The 21,552-nt window shown below is 37.6% G+C and overlaps 1 protein-coding gene across 6 annotated transcripts in view; it reads left to right on the top strand.

Annotated features, from left to right (window-relative positions):
* The window catches only part of MME (membrane metalloendopeptidase), a 38,257-nt gene that overhangs the window by 6,297 nt on the left and 10,408 nt on the right, over positions 1-21,552 (top strand). For all 6 annotated transcript variants that reach the window (XM_084529367.1, XM_084529364.1, XM_084529365.1 and 3 more), the window contains exons 4-17: positions 2,133-2,294; positions 3,565-3,645; positions 4,399-4,494; positions 4,600-4,718; positions 5,757-5,822; positions 8,422-8,556; positions 10,666-10,767; positions 12,804-12,940; positions 13,040-13,133; positions 14,073-14,201; positions 15,136-15,234; positions 15,957-16,037; positions 16,993-17,096; positions 20,301-20,359. In XM_084529367.1, coding sequence (XP_084385493.1) covers positions 2,133-2,294; positions 3,565-3,645; positions 4,399-4,494; positions 4,600-4,718; positions 5,757-5,822; positions 8,422-8,556; positions 10,666-10,767; positions 12,804-12,940; positions 13,040-13,133; positions 14,073-14,201; positions 15,136-15,234; positions 15,957-16,037; positions 16,993-17,096; positions 20,301-20,359 — 1,464 coding nt within the window. The remainder of the gene's footprint in view (positions 1-2,132; positions 2,295-3,564; positions 3,646-4,398; positions 4,495-4,599; positions 4,719-5,756; positions 5,823-8,421; positions 8,557-10,665; positions 10,768-12,803; positions 12,941-13,039; positions 13,134-14,072; positions 14,202-15,135; positions 15,235-15,956; positions 16,038-16,992; positions 17,097-20,300; positions 20,360-21,552) is intronic.

Genomic DNA, 21,552 nt, shown 5'->3' with positions numbered 1-21,552 from the left:
TTCAAATCAGGATTCTGTTCCACGTTTAATTTGGGATCTCCTTCCAGACCATGTAGGATAACAGACAGCCAAGTTAAATACACATAGAAAGCAGGAAGTATTAACCTTCAGGAAATACAATTAGGTATAGGCATTAAGTGAAATAGTAATGCCTTACACCAGAATTGGCCAATACTGTGATTTTTTTCCCCAATGTATTTCAAAATTTTGCAATAGGAACAAGCTACTGAAAAAGGATAAAGTGGAGATACTGACAGAATTTATAGTACATTTAATAGAGGAGCTTCAAATAAATGACCAGAAGAAAAAATGCAATGAAAATTCAATTGGTTATATACAGAGTGGAATATGAGTAACTGCATGATAACGTTATCAAAGTTTGTGAGATCTATTGCAGTGTGGCATTTAAAGTTACCTTGTAATTTGTATATCTGAACATTTTTTGAATATGCTGACAAACTCTGCTAACCTTCCTGAGCTCAAACAGCACAGAATGATGGGAATAGGGAATTCTTATCTCTCATATAAATTTCACCTAGATAAGCACATAGTGTTTCTCCCATATCCTCCCCAGGTCACTGGTTGTTATGCCAGCTTTTATTACTTTATTTGTAAGCTGTTAAAGCAACAACTGGCAGTCATGAGTACTACAATAAAATTAATCATTAAAAGTAATTGAGAAGGCTCTACATTATTCAGTCACAGTTAGGAAGTCAAATAAAGAAGTGAGAATGGGAATCAACCCAAACACTGGTTCATCAAAGCAATACTGAGGATGAAGGAAAAGTGTACTGTGTATTAACTTTAAAAAACAAAATATTCATCAGTCTCACACTTAACCATTTACAGGGCAAAAATGTCTCAATGTACAGCCTTGAACTTATCAGAAATCTCCCCTGGGTACAAGTATCAACTCATAAATAACTTAGAGCATGTTTAGGATTCTGTCCAACATAAGTGGTCCCACTTCCACTTCAAGGGGGCAATTCACATGTCGACACCAAGCATATGCTTCAAGGCTTCATTGATAACAAAATTACATCAGATGTTGGCTTCAAATGTAACTTTCTTTAGCCAGCTGAAGATCCCAAGAAAAGCAGGTGGGAAAAATAAAAGCCAGTAATATAAATACTACAGGCTGCCTACACCTCTTGTTTCCACCGGCATAAGAGACAAGGAAAATATTGAAAATACTGGAGAAATAACTATAAATATTTGACTCACCCATGTGGGAGGAATGAACACTTATAATCACAAGCCTCACCATTTACTAAAAATAATGTCTGAAAAACGGGAAGGATATGCAGTATTTTGGCAAATCCGATGTCTCACTAGCTGTTGCTTGACTCCTACCATCTCTTCTTCCCTTAGTGCTAGCATACTAGTGGTGAAAACAAGCTAGGTGGAATAAGTAGACAAAAAAGAAAAAGCGCAGTAAGTTTATGAACAGCAGCTAGGAAACTGTCATCAAGAAAGGCAGGCTTAAAAAGGGAATCCTGTGTCACAATCAGTCACTGACCAGTTAGTCTTTGACCAGCCACTTTAATAGGGTCAAGAGGGGCATCAAGAAACAGTGTCAGTTCTAGAAAAACTGTGGAATAGGTCTAGAAAATCAGATGTTGATTCAGCAAATCATTAATAGGAAAACTTTGCTGACAAGAATTTAAACAGTGAAGAAAAAAATATCATTATTTTATTGAAATAGATTAGATTCAGCTAAGCCTGCATCACACCTAATTACTGAAGTTACACCACACTGGAAACTTAACCTATATGTCTTGTGCTTTTAATTTTTCTTTTCACCACATTTCAATACAAAGAAGTATAAGACAGTAAATTTAACATCTTATAACCAAGTAACCACTCTCGATAAGTAGCAAGATTAGAGTCAGTTTACCCACCAGTAAACACAGGCAATAGAAATGTACATGTGTTACGGGCAGTAAAAGAATAGTAATTTTTTGTTTACTGACTAGTACTTTGCTTGGTCTAGAGCATTATAGTAGACATGAGCCTATTCTAAACTAAAGGAAAACTACTTGTTATTTTCCTCTTCAGAGATAAAAAAAAAAATATGTATTCACTGCTTTTGTCTAAAAAGTCTTCACGCCTTGATTTGTCTTATATTACAGCTGCCCGAATCATTGAGAACATGGACACGACTGCAGAGCCTTGTAATGATTTTTACCAATATGCCTGTGGAGGATGGCTTAAGAAGAACGTCATTCCAGAAACCAGCTCCCGTTATAGTAACTTTGACATTTTAAGAGATGAACTAGAAGTTGTTTTAAAAGGTCAGTAGGGTTTATGTTTGTGGACTATATAAAGTTTCTTCTTTGGCTTACATGTAATCCTAAGAAGATGTGGTTATCTAGCAAAGCTTAAAACACTACTAAATATTTCAGTTTCTTTACGTTCAATTCAGGATAAAACCACCACAAACTGTTTGCTTGGAGAATGCTTTGGAAGTCATGCTGTTGTGTCTGACACTGGAGCAGAGTTGCATAGACCTGACCTTTCTGATATCTAAACTCTGTGTGCTCATCTGCGTATTATAACTGAAATCTGTATCATTATCCCCATGAACTAACAATAGCAGCAAAGCTAGGTGACAAAGAAGGAGGTCTGCCTGTACCCGAGTCAGCTGAAATGCTGGAAATTGCTCTCTGGCAGCCCTGTCCTGCATATCTGTATTCCATCAGCTACATCCTAAATAGCAGGCAAGCATTTATAAAGAATCACATCATAAACTTACAAATACTTCATTCTCCACAAACTGCAATACCGTCAAATTATCCAGTCACCTTTTACAGACAAAAGTAAGTCGCAGAAATAACTGAGTTGATACTCATGAAAGATTCTTCCAACTACTCTTTGGACTCAAAATCCTTTCTCTACTTGCATAGCTTTTAGTTTTGCCAGGCTTGCAATTTGTGAATGTCATGGTCTTCCTGAGGCTTCGGTTCCTGTGGAACAAAGCAGTTGTAAAGGAGTGGCAAGAGTGGGCTGCCCCATAGGGGAAGGCAAGTCAGAAGCTAAACATGACAGCAAGTCAGGCAGAGACAGAGGCCTCACAGAAAGGAGGCAGAGTCCCACAGGACCCAAACCAGAAGAGAAGAGCAGGTCCAGTGACAACGACCAGGTTCAGCCAACAGATCAACCCACCATTGATGCTATGAGCCTTTCGGGCTGCTGGTCAGTGCACTTAGAGCCTGTTGATACACTTAGGGCCCCAACAGCAGTTCTCTTCACCAAACAGGTTGGTCGTCTAAAAACTATCACTGAAAGGTCAAGGCATTTCTGTTTTACAGGGGATGATCTACAGAATGTCTACCTGACACCTTTATGCTCAACACGTTATCACAGGCTGACATAATTTCAAGGCATGTTATCTCCAGAGCTTTTCCCCCTATTTTTCAAATAGCAAAGCTTCCCTGGAATTTGAGATGGAATGAAAGCACCGATCCTCCATCCTCTGGTGCTCAGGATGGTGTCATCTGTGGTTCCTTCAGTTATCTTTCCCAGAAAGATCAGATATTAAGATGTATGTGCTGTGTGTTTCAGATGTCCTCGACACACCAAAAAGTAATGATATAACAGCAGTGCAGAAGGCAAAAACTCTGTACAGTTCGTGCATAAATGAAAGTAAGTTCCTCCTGAATTTAGTGCATATAGGATAAATAAATGTAATCTAAAGAATGATATCCAAGAAACCTATCTTTCAAAGTCAGTTATAGCTATATACATAAAGTATCTGAGCAGAATTTTTCAGAAATTCTTGGTGAGAACTAAAATATACCAGTTTTAGAGGGTTAAATAAGAACATCAATAGTAAAACTAGTACTGTACCTCCTATTTTACTTACTTTGGTATTTTAGGTGCTATTACATTACTCCTGAGTTACCAGTTTGCTGCAGTTATTTAAACTCAAATCCTTTCAGTTAAATATTAATTATTTTGTAGAAATTACCAGAGATGAGGTGGAAAATAGCCAGTATATCATGTTTCTTTAAAGATACAGAGATAATTTATTTCAATAATTTGAGCTAAATGCTGTTGCTAGAATTAGGAGCAATAAAACAGCAGTGCTAGTAATTTGTTTTTATAGTTTCCATAAAATTATTAATATTTTTAAAGCTATTATTTCAAGCTCTTTGCAGAGTCAAAATAACATTTTTTAAATGTCATCTTCCCAGAGATTTGCATAAGTTGTTTTGCAGTCATGGCTGAAACATATTTAAAAATTTAAAAGTTAAAGAAGAGTCATACATCAGAACATAATCCTATTGTGGTGATGGAGAAAAAATATCTCGGGTTCAGAATTCTGAACACATTATAATACTATACCATTGGTATGTTTTAAAATACCATGCTAATTCATTTTATTTTTTCCAAAAGCTACCATTGATAGCAGGGGTGGAATGCCTTTAATCAAACTGCTGCCGAATATATCTGACTGGCCTGTAGCAACAAATAACTGGGAGTCTTCCTATGGTAAGATAATCAGTGTTTATTTCCTTCTCCATTAGAATTTCTAAATGATTGTACTTTTCATTGTTTACCCAAAATAGAGACTGAGTACACCTTCCATTTGCCTAGGTGCTGCTTGGACAGCTGAGACAGCTATTGCAGAGCTGAACTCCAGATATGGGAAAAAAGTCCTTATTAATTTTTTTGTTGGCACGGACGATAAAAATTCCACAACACATATCATTCACGTAAGTCTACCTGGGTGGCACAGCCTTGCTGATCATATAAGTGTAGCAAAAGAACCAGAAAGCACAGCCATAAATGTTAGCCAGGAGCAACATTATTGATTTGAAGTTTACTGGTCAGTTGTAGGTAAGTTTGTGAATTTCTGTAGTTTTTAAACTTCCATTATCAGTCTGACAGTGCATTCATTGTCCATTCCCAGGATTAATAATCTTTACTCTGTGCACTCATACACTGTTAGTGAGGTGAGGAGAACCGAGACATGTATAGATACACACACAGGTTATATGTACGCTGGACAGAAGACAGACATGATCTACTTATGTATGCACACAAGGAAATAAGTAAGCATGACTTTCCTTCCATGTAATTCTGGCAGAAAGCTCTGTCACTGAGAACCTGGCTATGGTCCCAATGGCAGAGAGCCCACAAAGAAGGGGGTTGTGTTTTTACAAGGTATTCAGATGCCGAAGTAGTAACAGGACCTGCAGGCAGCTGGCACAGATAGGAAAATGGCTGAGGACATGTGCTTAAGGAGCATGCCGAGAGTGTCCTGCCTGTAAATGTAAGATGAAAAATGGAAACTCTGGAAATGGAAAGTCCAGAGAAGACAGGATTGTGTATGCTGAATCTTCACCAGTTACTCTTGAGACACAGCTGTTACAGATGCAGTGACGAGGTAATCTTTCTTGTATATGGGTGGACAGATCCTTGACTACTTTGCACATCAGAGTTTCAAAGTGGAGTAACTTTCTTGCTTGTCGGGGGAATGTTTTGTTTTCTGTACATCCTGTGTTTAGCAGGGATTACGCATATCATGCATTGTTCAGCAACAGAAAAAGAGTGAAGAGAAAGACGAAAAAAAAAAAAAAGGAGAGTGAAAACAATTAAACAAGGGCAACAGAATAGGAGAGAAACTCTCCTTTGGCCAGAAGTTCATTTTGCAAGAGTGAAGCATCAGCAACCTATAATTGGCCAAAGAACAGTACAATGCTATGACGTTTTGTCCTTAAGCACTTTTAAATTGTTATTTGACTTTACAGATTGATCAACCTGGACTCGGCCTGCCTTCTCGTGACTACTATGAATGCACTGGTGCATACAAAGAGGTAAGCTGAAGCTGACAGATCACTGACTGCTTTAGAAGCTTTAGCCTCTATTTTCAAGGCAGGTGTACCCTCAAGAGTTGGGTTGGAGTCCCTCGAAGAGCAGGACAGTCTCTCCCCAAAGAGATTGTAATGCTACCCCTGAGAGTCATCTAGGAAACCAAAATAGAAAGGTAATAATGATGAGAATTTAAACAAGGCTGATCTACAGGTGGGAAGAGAATGTGTGACAGACTGGAGAGAGAAACTCTAACATGGGTAAGTGTGTCAGAAGACAAGAGACCAGGAGCTAAAAGGAAAGGAAAGGAAATTAACAGGGTATAGAGGAATGAGATTAAGGACAAATAGAAATAAGTTGGCTAAGAATGGGAGGGAGTATCACAACTGTCCTGAAGTTTTGGTATTATAATACTGTGCTATTAATGTTGGTGTCCTTGTGTGACCTTTCTGGCTGCACTGAAGCCAAGTGTTTTTATCTCAGCTCCAGTTGCCGGTACTAACCAATTGTCTCTGCACTGGATGAGACAACTGCATGTTCCTCTAGCATCACTACGCCCCCAAAACCTCAACCTGTCTCATTTCCTGTATCTCACATTCTCTTTGTCTCATTTTTTAATCTCTGGACATTCACATGGAAGAAAATTAGTAGTTTTCCACACAATTCATATATGATTATGCAGGTCAGAAGAGGAACAGCTCCTTGACTTTTTGGACCTCTTGGAAGGAAATAATCATGAAACAAGCAGATACACGGAGACCTGTCAGTGACTGGAACAGCCTCCCCAGGGACCCCCGTCACTGGCGGTTTTATATGCAAATATAGTGCTAGATAATCTCATATAGGCTCCCTTTTCCCATGAAAGGTTGGACCTGATAATGTTTTGAGGTCCCTGCCAACCTGAAGCTGGAGTACCTCAATTGAGAGCTGTTCCTCCCTTCAGTCCTTGCACGCTGATAACCTCTGCATGGCTCCGTTTCCTGCTGTCTCATTCTACTCTTTGAGCTGTGCACATTAAACAAGGTACCTGCCTCCTGCACTTTAACCTCAGCCTTTGTCAGGACTTCACACCACAAAGTGGCAAGTGGAGTTTGGGAACAGATTTATTTTTTTTTCCTGTAAGATGCATGGATCCTGTGCTCATACAGGCGTTACTCTGACATCTAAGTTCCCACTAAATATCTGAGTATATTTACACAGTCTGTCTGAAATTAGCTGACAGTTCTTTGACAGCTACATGACCATGCAATGATCCTTAGGCCAAAAATAAAGTGCATTGATTGGTACCTGAAAATTCCTGTTTACTTGCTGGTTTGGGGGTAATGTTTACATTTTTTGCATAAATTTTACACAGATTTGGGTATTTTGAAATGGTATTTTAAGGCTTGGTATGCACTCTCTTTTGTGACTTAATGTGGCTGTCAGTGGTTTGATGGGCTTTCTGTCTGACAAAATAATCTGTCTTAATTAAAAATAACACTGAGAGTTCAGTCCTCCAGGATGCTGTGAGCCACCTTTCTTTTGAAGTCTGTTGTCAATACTTTTCATGAGCTGCTCAGAGTTTGCCAGCACACGCAGCCTGTTATAGCACAGCGCTGTTGGCAGGCAGGGGAGGTTGACAGGAGATGGGTGGCAAGGAAGGCAGTTATCAGAATGGCTGCATAAATGCAGCGTTCATTAAAAAGGGTGCATCCTACTGCCTTAGGAGCTGAACATACCAAAATGCTTCTGTTAATAAAGTTGATGCTGTGCGCCTTATTAATCATATTTCTATCACTGTTTTAGTAGATTAAGATATTTTGCATAACATATATTTATTATTAACTAATTTAATATGTATTTTTATTTGCATTTTAAAAGTATATTGAAACCAGCATTTCTGCTTACAGAAAAGAGTGTGACTTATCAAAGAGGTATTACAATAAAATTAAGTTCCATAAAATATATTGAGACCTTTATAGATATTTGATAGTGTAACATTTAAGAGAATATACTTGTATATATCCATTCCAATCCTTGGTAAATTCAGACATATTAAATTTAATATATTCAATAGTATATATCCATAGTGTATTTACCTAAACCAAATTTAGATATAGCAAAAATCTATATGCTGAATGCTCCAGGCTGCAGCAGGGTGGAGGTACACTGCTTCTGGGAGTAATTTTCCCACAATGCTGATCCTACACAGTCCATCAACATTTCTCTTGGTTTTACGTTTCTGGGAACACTGCTCTTTGGAAGCAGTATTTTTGGAAGTTGTAATTAAAGTGAGCTAGAAAAAACACAGGTGGTAGTTTAAATATGGACCTACAAATGTCTCATTTTAAATAATGAAAACACAGTGCAGTAGTTGACAGTGTTTAGGTTTGAGCAGTGCTACAAATCATACAGCAATTTTCCATGAGGGGCTTTTCAAATTTCTATTTGTGAACTAACAGTATATCGGAGTAAGTTACTGTAAAGTTACCTAAAAAAGGGATGAAGAACCATAGTTCATAAAAAAGAAGATGAAATCTTAAAGATAATCAAAATGTGCTATACTTTGAAGAGTTTTGTGCTATACTTTGAGGAGTTTAAATTATTTGTATCTTTTTCCTGCAGGCATGTTCTGCCTATGTTGATTTCATGATTTCTGTAGCTAAACTAATCCTACAAGAGAGAAATATTTCTTTCAATGAGACCCAGATTTCTGAAGAAATGAAAAAAGTTATGGACCTGGAGAAGGAGATTGCTAATGTAAGAAAACATTTTTAAAGTATTCTTTAAATAGCTTTCTTAATACCTAAGAAAGCTAACTGTAAATCAAGTTATTAAGTTACTTGCTCCTGCTACGTTGTGGGACCAAATGTTGACCAAAAATATATGGGGCCTGGAACACCTAAAATGAACACATAAGATGTGCCTTCTAATGAGCAAGGGGAAATATTTGAGTTAGCTGTTTTCCAAATAGCAAAATATTTTATCCTACTCTATTCAAGGAAGCCCTTCAAGAGAAAAAGGTGAAAGCAAGAGACAGGCTTGGTTTCCGTTCAGTTTTAGAAAGTGTGTTTTGGGAGATGCTTTCAGGGCCTCTTTTCTGTTTGTCCTTTTCTTCACATGGGCTGTTTGATTATCAGAGCAGTAGATTCCCAACCTTTAGCCTGCCACACAACACAAAGTAATGTTTGTCCTACACAAGCTTCTCCACAATACCGATTGGTTCAAGTGCATTTTTAATCACGCACTGTTCTCCAGAAAATATGCCTTGGAGAAATAACTAGAATTTGAATTTGCATGGAGAAAAGCAAATTAAAGCATCCATGAGCAAAAACGTGGCCTGTGATTATTAAACATTTCAGAAGATCCTGAAGCTGAAGGTTATTGTAAAACAAGCCAATAGCTTCAGCAATTTTTTTTAGTTGCGCTTAAGTGAGGGCATGTGTTTGGCAGAGGTAAACCTTTCCACCCCATTTATATAAACTAAAGCTATACGATTTTGATTTATTTCACATTTTCCTGAGAAACACACTTCTGGGCTTAGATCGGAGAGAGAAAATTATTAAATGAAAAGGAATTAATTGGAGAAAGATTTGAAATGCAGTAAGAAAGGAAGCCACAACTGAAATTTCTCTACAGCAGTTGCTGCTGGTAAAGAGTACAGGTAACTGTGGGTAAGTTGCTACTGCCTCATTTTTTAACCTTTTCATCAAAGCTAGAAAGATGGCACCATCCGGAATGTTACTAGAGTAGAGAAGGCATTGTGCTCTTGGGAAATGGTGAAGAAAACAGAATAAAATACTGACTGCACAATACATTAGGGTGTAGAGTAGTAGAGAGGAAAACAAAGATAATTTTATTTTTTATTTTTTTAAGGATAGAGATAAAATCAGAGTTGGCATGACTTACTTTTGAAAAAGACTTGAAATAGGTGGGAACTACTGTTCCTGCCCCCGACTGAGTCAAGTGGAGTACTCCAGGCAGTAGTGATACGGATTCTCCCATGAATTACTTTCATGGGTCACAAGATCACTCTTTCCCCACAGTCACTTGTGTACCTGCATGTTCTCTCCTTGCCTTAAAAAAAAAAAAAAAGTCTAAGTGAAAAGGAGTTCAAGTATGGGTAGACTGAGTGCTGATGCTGTCACAAGTTACGTCCACACTACAAGGGATGCAGGAATGCACATTAGAAGCATCCAGGCAAGGAACACAGTGCTGTTTGAGGAAAACAACAGAAACATGTTCAAGACAGAAATCAGAGACCAAGGGAGTAGTTTGGAGACAATACTACTGAGTCCTGTGGGTTTTTTTCCTCTCCCTAATTTACATTGTCTGTACCCTAATCCCAGAGACCTCCTTGCTGACATTTCCTGTCTAGAGACTCAAGGGATAAAGTCTCCTCATAAAACACCTCTGCAGACACAGTTCTCTGGCAGCGAGGCAGTTTTATTGTCTGTAACAAACGGCCTAATGCAGTCTTTCCATTAAGGTATTAATGTATGCACATTCTTAACACCACACCAGTACAAAACCATATTGCCTAGACTAATGTGAAGCTTGAGTGAGTTATGCCTCCCATCCTACAGTGGTTCCAGAAGCAATATGTTAGACAGCACGTACATGCTGATCAGAACACACATACTGTGTTCCTACCACAGGCCACCTTATACTCTACAAATACCTTTCCTTGACTCCCTTCTCCCAAGGTTTAGCTCCTGCGTATATACACGAGACGCTTCACAGCTATGCAAACGTCTCACAGTAATGTATTAAGCCAGATTTTTTTTCTTTTTACTTCTACTTAGCAAAATTCCTGTGAACTGACTCAATTTATGTAGTAATGATTAATCTCATGATTAACTTTGATAGGCAACAACAAAATCTGAAGACAGAAACGATCCACTTCTGCTGTATAATAAAATGACACTGGCACAACTCCAAAACAACTTTTCGTTGGAAATCAATCATACGGTGAGTGATAAATAATCTGGTATTTTAACCTCTAATTTATGGCTGATGAGATTAAATGATAATGCTTGACAAATTTTTCTTTAAATGCATTTCTTTCTTGAGTTTAGACACATCTGAAATTAAACAAGATACTTGAATTGCACAGTGTATTACCTAAAAGTCTGCTGACATTAAAATATATGTAAAAGTCTTTGCCTCTGTACCCACTGTTCCTGCAAATCTGAAGGCAGACCTTGCCCCTCCGCATCAATATGAGATGGAAAAAAATGCAGGCACCAGTCCATTCAAATATGTTGCACTATTGTGTGTGACTGTTCAGACCCTCACTGTTTATCCAGAGCTACACAATCAGAACAAAAAGTCCTGGTTTTCCACCATTTCCTCTGTCAGATGGGCTCCCAAACCATGCAGAAAGCAGCCCAGGATGGCATGACTATACACCAGGAAAATTCTCCCCATTCCTCCCACTGTAGCTCCCCCAAGACGTTTCAGCTCTGAATTTTCTCCTATCCTGAGCCATGTGCTGTTCCCACAGTACAGCCTTTAATTCAAGTAACCACAAAGTCCAGCTAAAGAATATCGAAAGATTTGATACACGGGTGAGCCTTCCCGATAGCATCATGTCTTACTAGACACGAACGTGTTTGTGATAAGCGACTTCCACTTCAGAGCCCTGCATGCAGACAAGGAGGCTCACTGATGGAAGGCACTGTGGTCTGACTGGCAGCAGTGTGTTACTGAGTCTTCTGAGGCCAGCGAGGTACTAGGAAACACTATTATTACTAACACAGTTTCATAGTCTCTGCTATTTTTATTGACTTTAGATTCTTCAACTTTAAATTATATGGCAGTTCCATTCTGCCTAGCTTAATCTGTTTCATAATTTACCTTCTCCCACAGATCTTACTTTGAACAGTTACCATTACTGTCAGAATGCAATCATAATGTCAGAAACTAACTTCTCTTGCTCACAGAATGGTATTGCCCTGGTTATTTTTAGTTCCTGGGGAGCACTGCAGATCAGCAATAATCATCTGCTCTAAATTTATCCAAAAATGCACAAAAGACACATGATGGGAGTTGGTCGTGTTGTTGTAATGGTCTAAGGATAGTACAGCAATTATTCCTAAAATTAGCTGGAAGTTTGCTGCTTTCTTTCAAACCTGAAGAGATCTATTCCTGAAAGCTTATCTACTTTCCTCAGCTACAGAGTTTGTCTGATAAAAGACGTTATTTCTTCCAGTAAAGCTTTCCTGTCAAAAGAACCATAACGCCATATAACCATATCAAATAGGGAAACCATAAAAAACCATATAACACCATACTGCCCAAAGGACTGCAGCCTGAGGGATCTGTCTCAAGCAGTACCACGCAAATGAAGACAAGTAGATTTGTCTGCCACAGCACGCTGCTATCAGACGTTAACAGATCTGCTATCAAATCTATTTCATTTTTCAGTACCTTGTACTACAGCATACAGAGGAAAATTTGTTACAGACTGGGTATTTAGTGTGTCTGTTTTAAAGCCTATTAAAATAAATCATTTTATGGACTTCAGTGTACTTCAGAGAAAGCCCTTACCATATGCTTGAGAATGTATTGTTATGTATACTATGAATTTCTTATTGCCCATACCATATTGAAAAATAAAGCTTTTAGTCATGGTTTGATTTAGAAGTTCGTAGCCAAATATAGCAAGAAGGCAATTGAAATTTTACTTTAAAAAATAAATAAATAAATAAATCTGCTTTTCCAGGCTAAATGGAAAGTGCCATAACATTTTTAATTGTGTAAGACTGAAAACAAAACCGTATCTGGACTCTTTCTGCTAAATACCACCATATGTTAATGGGATTTTAGAGCACAGTGGATATAAATTATCTCAGATCAGTTACTATTATATGCCATTTACAAGTGGTGAAGCTATTAGGAGAACTAAAGTCAGAGCATTTGTGTTGCACAAACATATTTTTCAAAATAGCTAAATAGTGTTTTTTCAGGATTTAACCATATAATAATGTATATTCCTTTTCCAGGTATTCAACTGGTCAAAATTCATAAATAATATAATGTCAACTGTACAAATTAATGTTGAGAATACAGAAGATGTGGTTGTTTATGATCCAGAATACCTTACCAAGCTGAAGTCTATTCTTAATAAGTATACTCCAAGGTAGGTATGTTAGGTATTTTTGTAATCTGCATTTTATTTACAGTAAATCTCAGAAGTCTAAAAACATTACCAGCTTATTATTATTGTTTTATTACACAGAGAACTTCAAAATTACATGGCCTGGCGATTTGTAATGGATCTGGTAAACAGCCTAAGCCGTAACTACAAAGACACAAGGAATGCTTTCCGTAAGGTGCAGAAATTCATCTCTCTTTTTATGTCCTTCCTATATAAAAAATTAATGTATTTTGAATTTTGTGCACAAAAGCCAAATTTGTTTGCTGAAGCTCCTGCTGGAGTGTATGCATCATTTATATGGCATATGCTTAATAGCTGAAGTGGGTCTGAAAAGCACTGTTCTGGTACTTGGTCTCTGTTATGTCCAAATCTAAATTAATCCCTTTATGATATGGTCATTTTGGTAACAGTCATATTCATTTGCAAACAATCGCTCTACAGTTTTCATCGACTTGTTAAAAACTCTTCAGCATTTAATGTAATAGATTCAGCCAAACAATGTGAGCCCAGTCTTGTTTTCAGTCATTTGATCTTGCAGATATTTTAGTGCTTTTAAGGAAATGCTGAGCAATCCCACAGATTGGAAACAGAAATCTTCTCTATTTCCCCAGTTGAACTTTCTGCTTTGAAAGGTTGCTGAGCTCCATTAAGAAAGATTAAGGCCATTTTGTTTCGTCTGTTAGTGAGAAAGAAAACAATTTCACACACATATGCAGCATTTTAAGGAGGATTCAGCTCGTTACAAAAAAAGGAAAAAAAAAAAAAAGGAAAAAAAAAAAGGAATAATTACTGGAGGCAGTCAATGGACATTTAGTTTGTTCAGTTTTATATATCTGAACACAGTAGTCTATTCATCATTTATTTCTTTTGTTCCTGCTCTTTAAAATCATTATAATATGAAGCTTCATATTTGCTTAGTCTGCATCATCAAGGAATACTACTTTTTGAACTCTATAAACATCCAGCACTACATTTTAGCATTTCACTGAGGAAGCTTTATTTAGAAAAATGTCTAAGTTTGAAACAACAGAAAGGGGCTTTGCCATTGTCTATATACAAAAATGTAAACTTTTTGTTTATGTACACTCTTTTATCTGATGTTTGTGTTTGGCAGGCACTTTATGGCACAACATCAGAAACTGCTGTTTGGCGGCGCTGTGCAAACTATGTCAACGGCAACATGGAAAATGCAGTGGGACGGTTATATGTAGAGGAAGCATTTGCTGGAGACAGTAAACATGTGGTAAGGCTTTCAGCAAACTTAACCCATGTGCCATCCAAATGTCACCTAATTGCCACTTAACATGCAGTTCTTTTAAAAGCTTGGGTTACATGTTCAGTTCAACTTCTCTGTAAAGCAGGTTCACTATCTAAAAACCCTAACCTTCAGGTTTGCTTCTCAATCACTGTACCACTAGGGAGAAACAAGAATGCCTGGGCTCTGAGAGTCATTCCTTTGCACTGCATACTTCTGCATCGCTAACTTTGAGCTGGCCTGTCTTCAGTGCAAACGGCCACACTGTGAAGCAATGTGAAATACAAATCATACGTGTGCACACTTGGAGGGAGAGAGACATCTGCCTGCTCCACTTGTTCTAGGAGCCGGCCTAAAGCACCACCACAGCCACAATAGTGATGGACCATGCATAAGCCAAAAAGCACACGCAAGGAACAGCACTTCCTAGAACCAACAGTCCCTGCTTGTTCTTTGAGACTGATGCTAGTTCACATCCTGCCAACACGAGGCACAGGGACAATCGCATATCGGTTAATTCTGTTTGCTTTTGGTCACAGAGAACATTGCTGAAAATTAACCTGAAAAGACTTAGTTCCCTCCTATCACTCCTACTGTAATCCAAGCTTAAGATACACCATTTCTTGTGGTAGACACTTATAAAATAATTTCATCAGATGCATAACATCCCACAGATGGATATCTGACAGATTTTTAGTTATCCAAATAATTTGTATTGTTTTGTGAGCTCATGCCCATTCCCTTTCCTCCCATAGGACAGGCCAAAAGTACGCCTTAACTTGACCTCCAGATTTTGAGTGTGGTCCACACACTTAAGCAGCTACTGCAGGAAAAACAAGACTGTAATAAACAAATTACCACTGTGGAAAAATAATTTGATCATTTTATGTGGCTATGTAACAGACTAATGTTTTCTTCCAAGGTTGAGGAAATGATTGCAGATATACGTGATGTTTTTATAAAAACCTTAGATGAAATCACATGGATGGATCTAGAAACCAAGAAGAAAGCAGAGCAAAAAGTAAGTTAAATCTTAAATGTGCAATAGTATAAGAACGAAAAGTCAAATCATAGACTGGACACCTTCAGTGAGTTCTCTTTTAAAGGTAGAAGTAGCTACTATAATCATTTTTTTTTTCTTTTTTTTTTTAAATTGATCTGGTATTGTCATCAAATATACATGTAAATCAATATTTAACTATCAAATGAAAACGAGTAAAGTTCAAGTTAAAAGACTTTGTTCAGGAGTTATAATTGCCAAAATTTGGGAACATTTAATAAAACATTTCACTCCAATGTAGATGTGGAAGCTAGTTAAGAAATTTGGATACAGACTGAAGCTGAGGTTCTAAAAATTTGTAAATGTGATTTCCTATAACATACTGAAGTTAAAAAACTTCCAGTCATGAATTCCATTTCAATTTTAACATTATAAAGTATGACAAATATTTTGGGTTATCTACTATTTTTTAAATCGGATTTTCAGCTCAAAAACATAGCTGGAGTTTGTTTGCTTGTCTTGTGCACACTTCTCTAGGTTTACTTATAAAAAAAGGAACAATATGTTTTCTGGAATTTTCCATTGTTATAATTAACCACAAACCTCACTGTGATTTCAGTGATTAAAGAAATGTACAAAAACTATATAATTGAAGTTCTGGGTTTTCTGCAGTTGCTTCCATACTACACTTATTACCTAATTCATGATTGATGGCTAAGGATATCAAATTATCTTTTCCCTAGGCAACAGCAATTAGAGAGAGGATCGGTTATCCAGATGAGATCATGACTGATGACAATAAGCTGAATAGTGAGTACCAGGAGGTAAGTATCCACAATAGGCAGCATAATTAGAAAAAGGTCTTAAGAGAGAAATTGTGGTTTTGTCTTCTTAGCCAAGCCAAATCATGCGCATCTGCACAGAATAACTCAATCTTGTCTTGAGTTGCACAGAAGTAAGAACGTATTAAAGTTCAGTGTGGTGCAGCTGATCCAGAACCGATGGCAATGTGTATTTGATGGTATTTCAAGGGAATGTATACATTCTAGAGGAATTATGCTAGAATAAAATATAGAGACAATGGTGTTCAGTCAAGTATATTTAAATCTGCCACAGATTGACTTAACGCTGGTTGATGTGGATGCAGGTACACTTAACTTAGTAACTGCACCTGCCTAGCCATGAATGGGAATCAGTCCCTGAAGTACCATGTGGACAACCTGTATAATTTAAACTGCATCTGAGCTTTCTCACTGCAAACGTGTCCTCGGTATTCTTTTACGATGCAGGTACATTTTAAGAATAACTCCATTAGTATATCAACATCCATGTAGGTTTACATAGAATTTACCTTAGAAGGTGAAATTTTAATTTTGAAAAATAATTAGAGTATGCTTTTAAAACACAGTTTAAACCTTGTTTATGCATTCTTTCCAAGGAAGAATTGCAGCTTACTAGGCTGGCAGATACTGGTTTCAAGCAGGCAACTCCCAGAAATTAGGGTCAAAACCAACAAATGCTCAACTTAGTTTGAAACATACAAAGAGGGAATAAAGATCTCTGGTAAAGATTATACAGTCACTAACATATATCCGGCTACAGTATCAACTCAGTGATGTAGCAGAGAACTGCGAACCATACTTTAACCCTAGATAAAAAATACTCTTAGAAATGCATTGCTTACATTATAACACTGAAGACTAGATTTTCCAGCTCTATCTGTCTTTAACTGCAAATCAGTAACATGGCCACTAAGTATTTTCTCCTCTTTCTTTTAAGTTGAACTTCAAAGAAGAAGAATACTTTGAAAACATTATTCAAAATTTAGTATTTACCCAGAAGAAAAGACTGAAAAAGCTCAGAGAAAAGGTGGACAAAGAGGAGTAAGTACTTCAAAATACCATATATAGGTTTTCACCCAATCTCCACAGGAGGAAGTACTTGGTTGGAGGGTAATCATCAATGCTTTATTGACCTTCCTGCAAATTTTCCCCCATTAAGAGAGGCAGTAGGAGGGCACTGCTATCTTCTCAAAGGCTGAACCTACATTATCAAGAAGGGCGATGAAATTTGGGGGATGGTGTGGAAGGTTAAGTATTCTGGAGTAGGTCTACTCTGGTCTCTCAGCTCCTGGAGCGGATTAAGTGGACTCCTGGAGAGCAGCTTTTCAATTAAGTTCATCCGAAAGATGAATTTCATCCCCATGTGTTTTATTTCTGTTGCTCAGAGACTGCTGTGCAATGCCAAACAAGGCATGATTAAACGAAGATGAGCAGGAATTTACTTCAGAAATGTTCTCATGCTCTGAATTAAAATACTGATGTAGATGTACTAAAAGACTGACACAGAACATTCCCTAGCTGTGCTGGCTACTCTTCCTGCCTCAGCTCTGACCCATTTAAAAATTAATTAAGTCAAATCAGAAAAAAGACTGTGGTCACCATAGGCTATGCGAACTTTGCAGGACTGTTCATTTGAATATGGGCTGCAGAGATGGATTTGTGTAGAGGAGAGGATAAGAGAACTGTTTTTGTTCAGTCTTGAGAAGACAAAGGAGGGGTTTTACTGTTGTCTTCAACTACCTAACTGGAAGGGATATAGAGAAGCCTGATGCATCTTGGAGATGCACAGGGATAGGATGAGTGAGAAAAGACACAAATTAGAATATGAAAAATATTGACTAGATATTAGGAAAAACTTTTCACCTTAAGACCCAGAGAGACTGTTTGGTCTCCGTCCTTGGATATACTCCAGTCCCGAATGGACAAGCCTATAAGCAACCTGATCTAATTACCTTCACATGAGACCATATGACTTCTAAAGGTACTTAGCTGAATTATTATATGATTGTCTTTCTATTTTTAATTATTTTATCATTTTCACAGTGCTGTTCCACACTTTTTTTTTTTTAAGAAAAACAAAACAAATCATCTCACATCTTCAAACTTTTACCTTTTCAGAAGATGACGTATACTTCACACCTATTATGAACGGGTGTTATGAAATTTCCAAATACTCTGTCAGAGCTTTTTCAGAAATATAATCATTATTTAGATAAATAGTACCAAATATTGCTTTTTCTCCTCAATATTTACATATTATTAACTGTAAATGTATGTTCTACCTAACAGCTATCTCACTTTTTTTTATTTTAACTTCAAACTTTGTTTGAACTTTGCTTGTTGAATTACTTCTCCTTAATTTAGCACAACTCCTGTTTTGTTCCCGTAAGAGTATATTAGTTAAGAGTAACTACTATAATTACCAAACCTAATTGCATTCAAAAATTACCTAAAGTGAGCCTGGAAGTGATCATCAACCTTATAGCTGAGGTTTTTAATATCAACCACGAGTGATCATCTCCTGATAGGTATCATTTATTCTGCAAGTTAATTTTCAGTTCATTGAGTAATAGCCACTGTTGGGATACAATTCATAGCTTTTGACTGGTTGTGCAATACAGTTACCAAATAAATCATTTACAACTTCACTCCGTTAGTCCAAAGTCTCCTATGAAAAACTTTTCAGTGTACTGTCAGGTACTATTTATTAAGTATAATAAAACTGTCAGGGTCAGACTTAACTGCTAATGTAAAGGAAAAACTCTTTTATTACAAATCATCCTAAGAACTCATAGCCTATAAACCACTACAGCCCTCAGCTCTCAACCAGAACCAGAGATGCAAGACTTCAGTTTTACTTTTCTAGTCCTACCAGTTCCCAGATCAAAGACTACCTCCCAGAACTGTGCTAATATGAGACACAACTCAAGCCCATAGAACCAGATAAAGCACATACAGCTGCACATGCTAATACATGTGCAATGAGCAGTAAGAACATATGAAACGAGAGAAAAGAAGAATTTTCGTCTCCTAAGAAGAAATCAAAAACCATCAGCCTGTGTATTTCTTGGTTCTGCTCCTTGGCTCTGTAAATCAAACTGTGCTTGTACTTCCATTGTTTCCTATGTTTTGAGATGGACCAAAAGTAAGGCTAAGAGTCTTCAGCAAGGAAAGGAGTTATTACTGAAGTTAACCTATTGGACTGTGAATTAAGCCTTGCCACAGATCCCATGATGATCTTTGCATGTGATTTCATCCCTCAAGGAAGTGTGTTAAAGTGAAAACTGCAACAGTTTCTAATCTGGTACTTGAGATATCTGGATATATGATGATGATAAGCAATGCAAAAATCCTGTTAAGTAAATTGTCTTTAAAAAAAAAAATTACATCATCCCCAAGTGCTTAGATATCATTACGACCTTCGTTTCTATGTTTTAGTGGGTTTTTTTGTTTGTTTGATAGTTTTTTGTTTGCTTGCATTTGTGTTTGTTTTTTTTTTTTTTCATGGAAAAGTTTGCCTGTACAGTTCTGCAGTAAGAGCAGAAATGAAAACACAAACCAAGTATCACCATTAAGCCATTAAGCAGTTTGGATAACTAAGGGAAGGACTACAAAAATGGTTAAGTGATTGGGGCATCTCAAATATGATGAGAGGCTGAGAGCACTGGGATTCTTCAGCTGCAAGGAGAAATGGCAGCAGGGTGACAGGGAGTGTTAACAATGTGTGGAGATACCTGATGTGCAGGAGTAAAGCAGATGGAGCTGGCTCCTCACTAGTGTTCGGTGACAGAACAAAAGACAACGAGTACAAACTGCTACACAACAAATTCTACTTATGTCTAAGAAAAAACTTTTTTTAACAATAAGGGTGGTAAGGTACTGGCACAGTCTGCCCAGAGAAGCTGTGGTTGCCCCATCCCTGAGGGTGTGCAACGCCAGACTGGACAGGACTTTGAGCAACCTGGTCTGGTGGGAGAGGTCCCTGCCCATGGCAGGGGGTAGAATTAGATGAGCTTTAAGGTCCCTCCCAGCCCAAACCATTCTATGGTTCTGTGCTCATCCTGAGCAACTTTCTCTAGTTCACCAGGCTGTAAGCAAGGCACTGAATTCATCAGTCTCCAAAACTGCCTTCAAACCTCGAGTATGCTGAGATCCTGTGATTTCCATTTCTAGGTTTGTACCTATAATCACTAGCTCTGCCACTGAGAACTGAAATTCTAACCTTTATTCTTTTGTTGTTCCTAGGTGGATAAGTGGAGCTGCTGTTGTCAATGCTTTTTATTCTGCAAGTAGGAATCAGATAGGTAAGGTTTACAAGCTTACTACCTGGATATATTTTTAATGGCTAAATTACATATATACATATATTTGCATGTATTTTAAAAGTTGTAAATGAAATGGGGGCTGTAGAAGGATCTCAGTAGAGCAAGCTCAGAGGTTTCATTGCTCGAGATCAGTGGCCATAGCGTTTTTCATCTCCTCATGTTTTGAATCATGTGCAGAACAAGGACAGGATTGTCCTTGAGATCTCAAGGACAAGCTTGAGATTCAGACAGGAAAGTGTTAGTACAGAAAACAGCTTATTCTCAGCTTCTGTGTCCTTATCTCCTGCACTTCCCCATATACAGCTGTAAGATCCACTGCTAGGAAGACAGACTCCAGGAATGCAGCCTCACGTGAGCTGTCCTGAGCACAGAACCAGCAGCTTATTCCTGGAATATATGCTCCTTGTTCAGAGCTGCTTTACATCCCAGGCAAACAGCAATCCTACAGGGCTGTCACCACTTTCTCAAAGTAAAAATAATTGTGGCTGCTGGAACAAAACATTTGAGGCTTAATGAAATCAGCACTTCCCAAAAGACAAACTTTCCTCAGAAAATCTCTCACCAGCTACCTTATCCATAGCAGTTAAAGATCTAGTTACAAATCACAGCACAGAAGAGCTCCCTACTAGTACTAAGGACAGCAAGACAGTACAGTCATTTTGGTAGGTGGTAAAGCTAAGTGAGCATTTTGAACATATTACTGGATATTAAGCAGAAAAATGTGCTCAGAAGGCCTTGTTAGACATTGTTTTGCTCAATAATTTGTAGAAAATAAATCCTGATTTGGAAGACTGAAGGTGATGGCTGTTAATCTGAACCATAAATTCTTACTTCATCTTTCAGCTATGGCATGTGTGGATAATTAAAGTAGTCTGATCTTTAGAGTGATGTCCAAATTAGATTAGTAATTCTATTCTTTAAAAAAATAGCCTCTAGAAAGGAGTTTTATGCAGGATCTGTAGGAAGTTTAGAGCTCTGTTACTGCATTTCAATACAGCTGATTCCCGCTGTTCCATCAGCTTGAAACGTATCCCGCTAGAGGAAGAAGAGCTATCCACTGTGTTATGTAGCAGAAGTTGGGGAATAACTTGTTTTCAGAAGGACGAAATGAAAAAAAAAAAAATCTTTAAATTTTGACTTTTTATTCTAAAACTAGATGAGGTGACAGGGTG

Source organism: Aythya ferina, assembly GCF_964211825.1.
Source record: "Aythya ferina genome assembly, chromosome: 9".
Lineage (NCBI taxonomy): Eukaryota > Metazoa > Chordata > Aves > Anseriformes > Anatidae > Aythya > Aythya ferina.
This window is presented reverse-complemented; position numbering and strand designations above follow the sequence as displayed.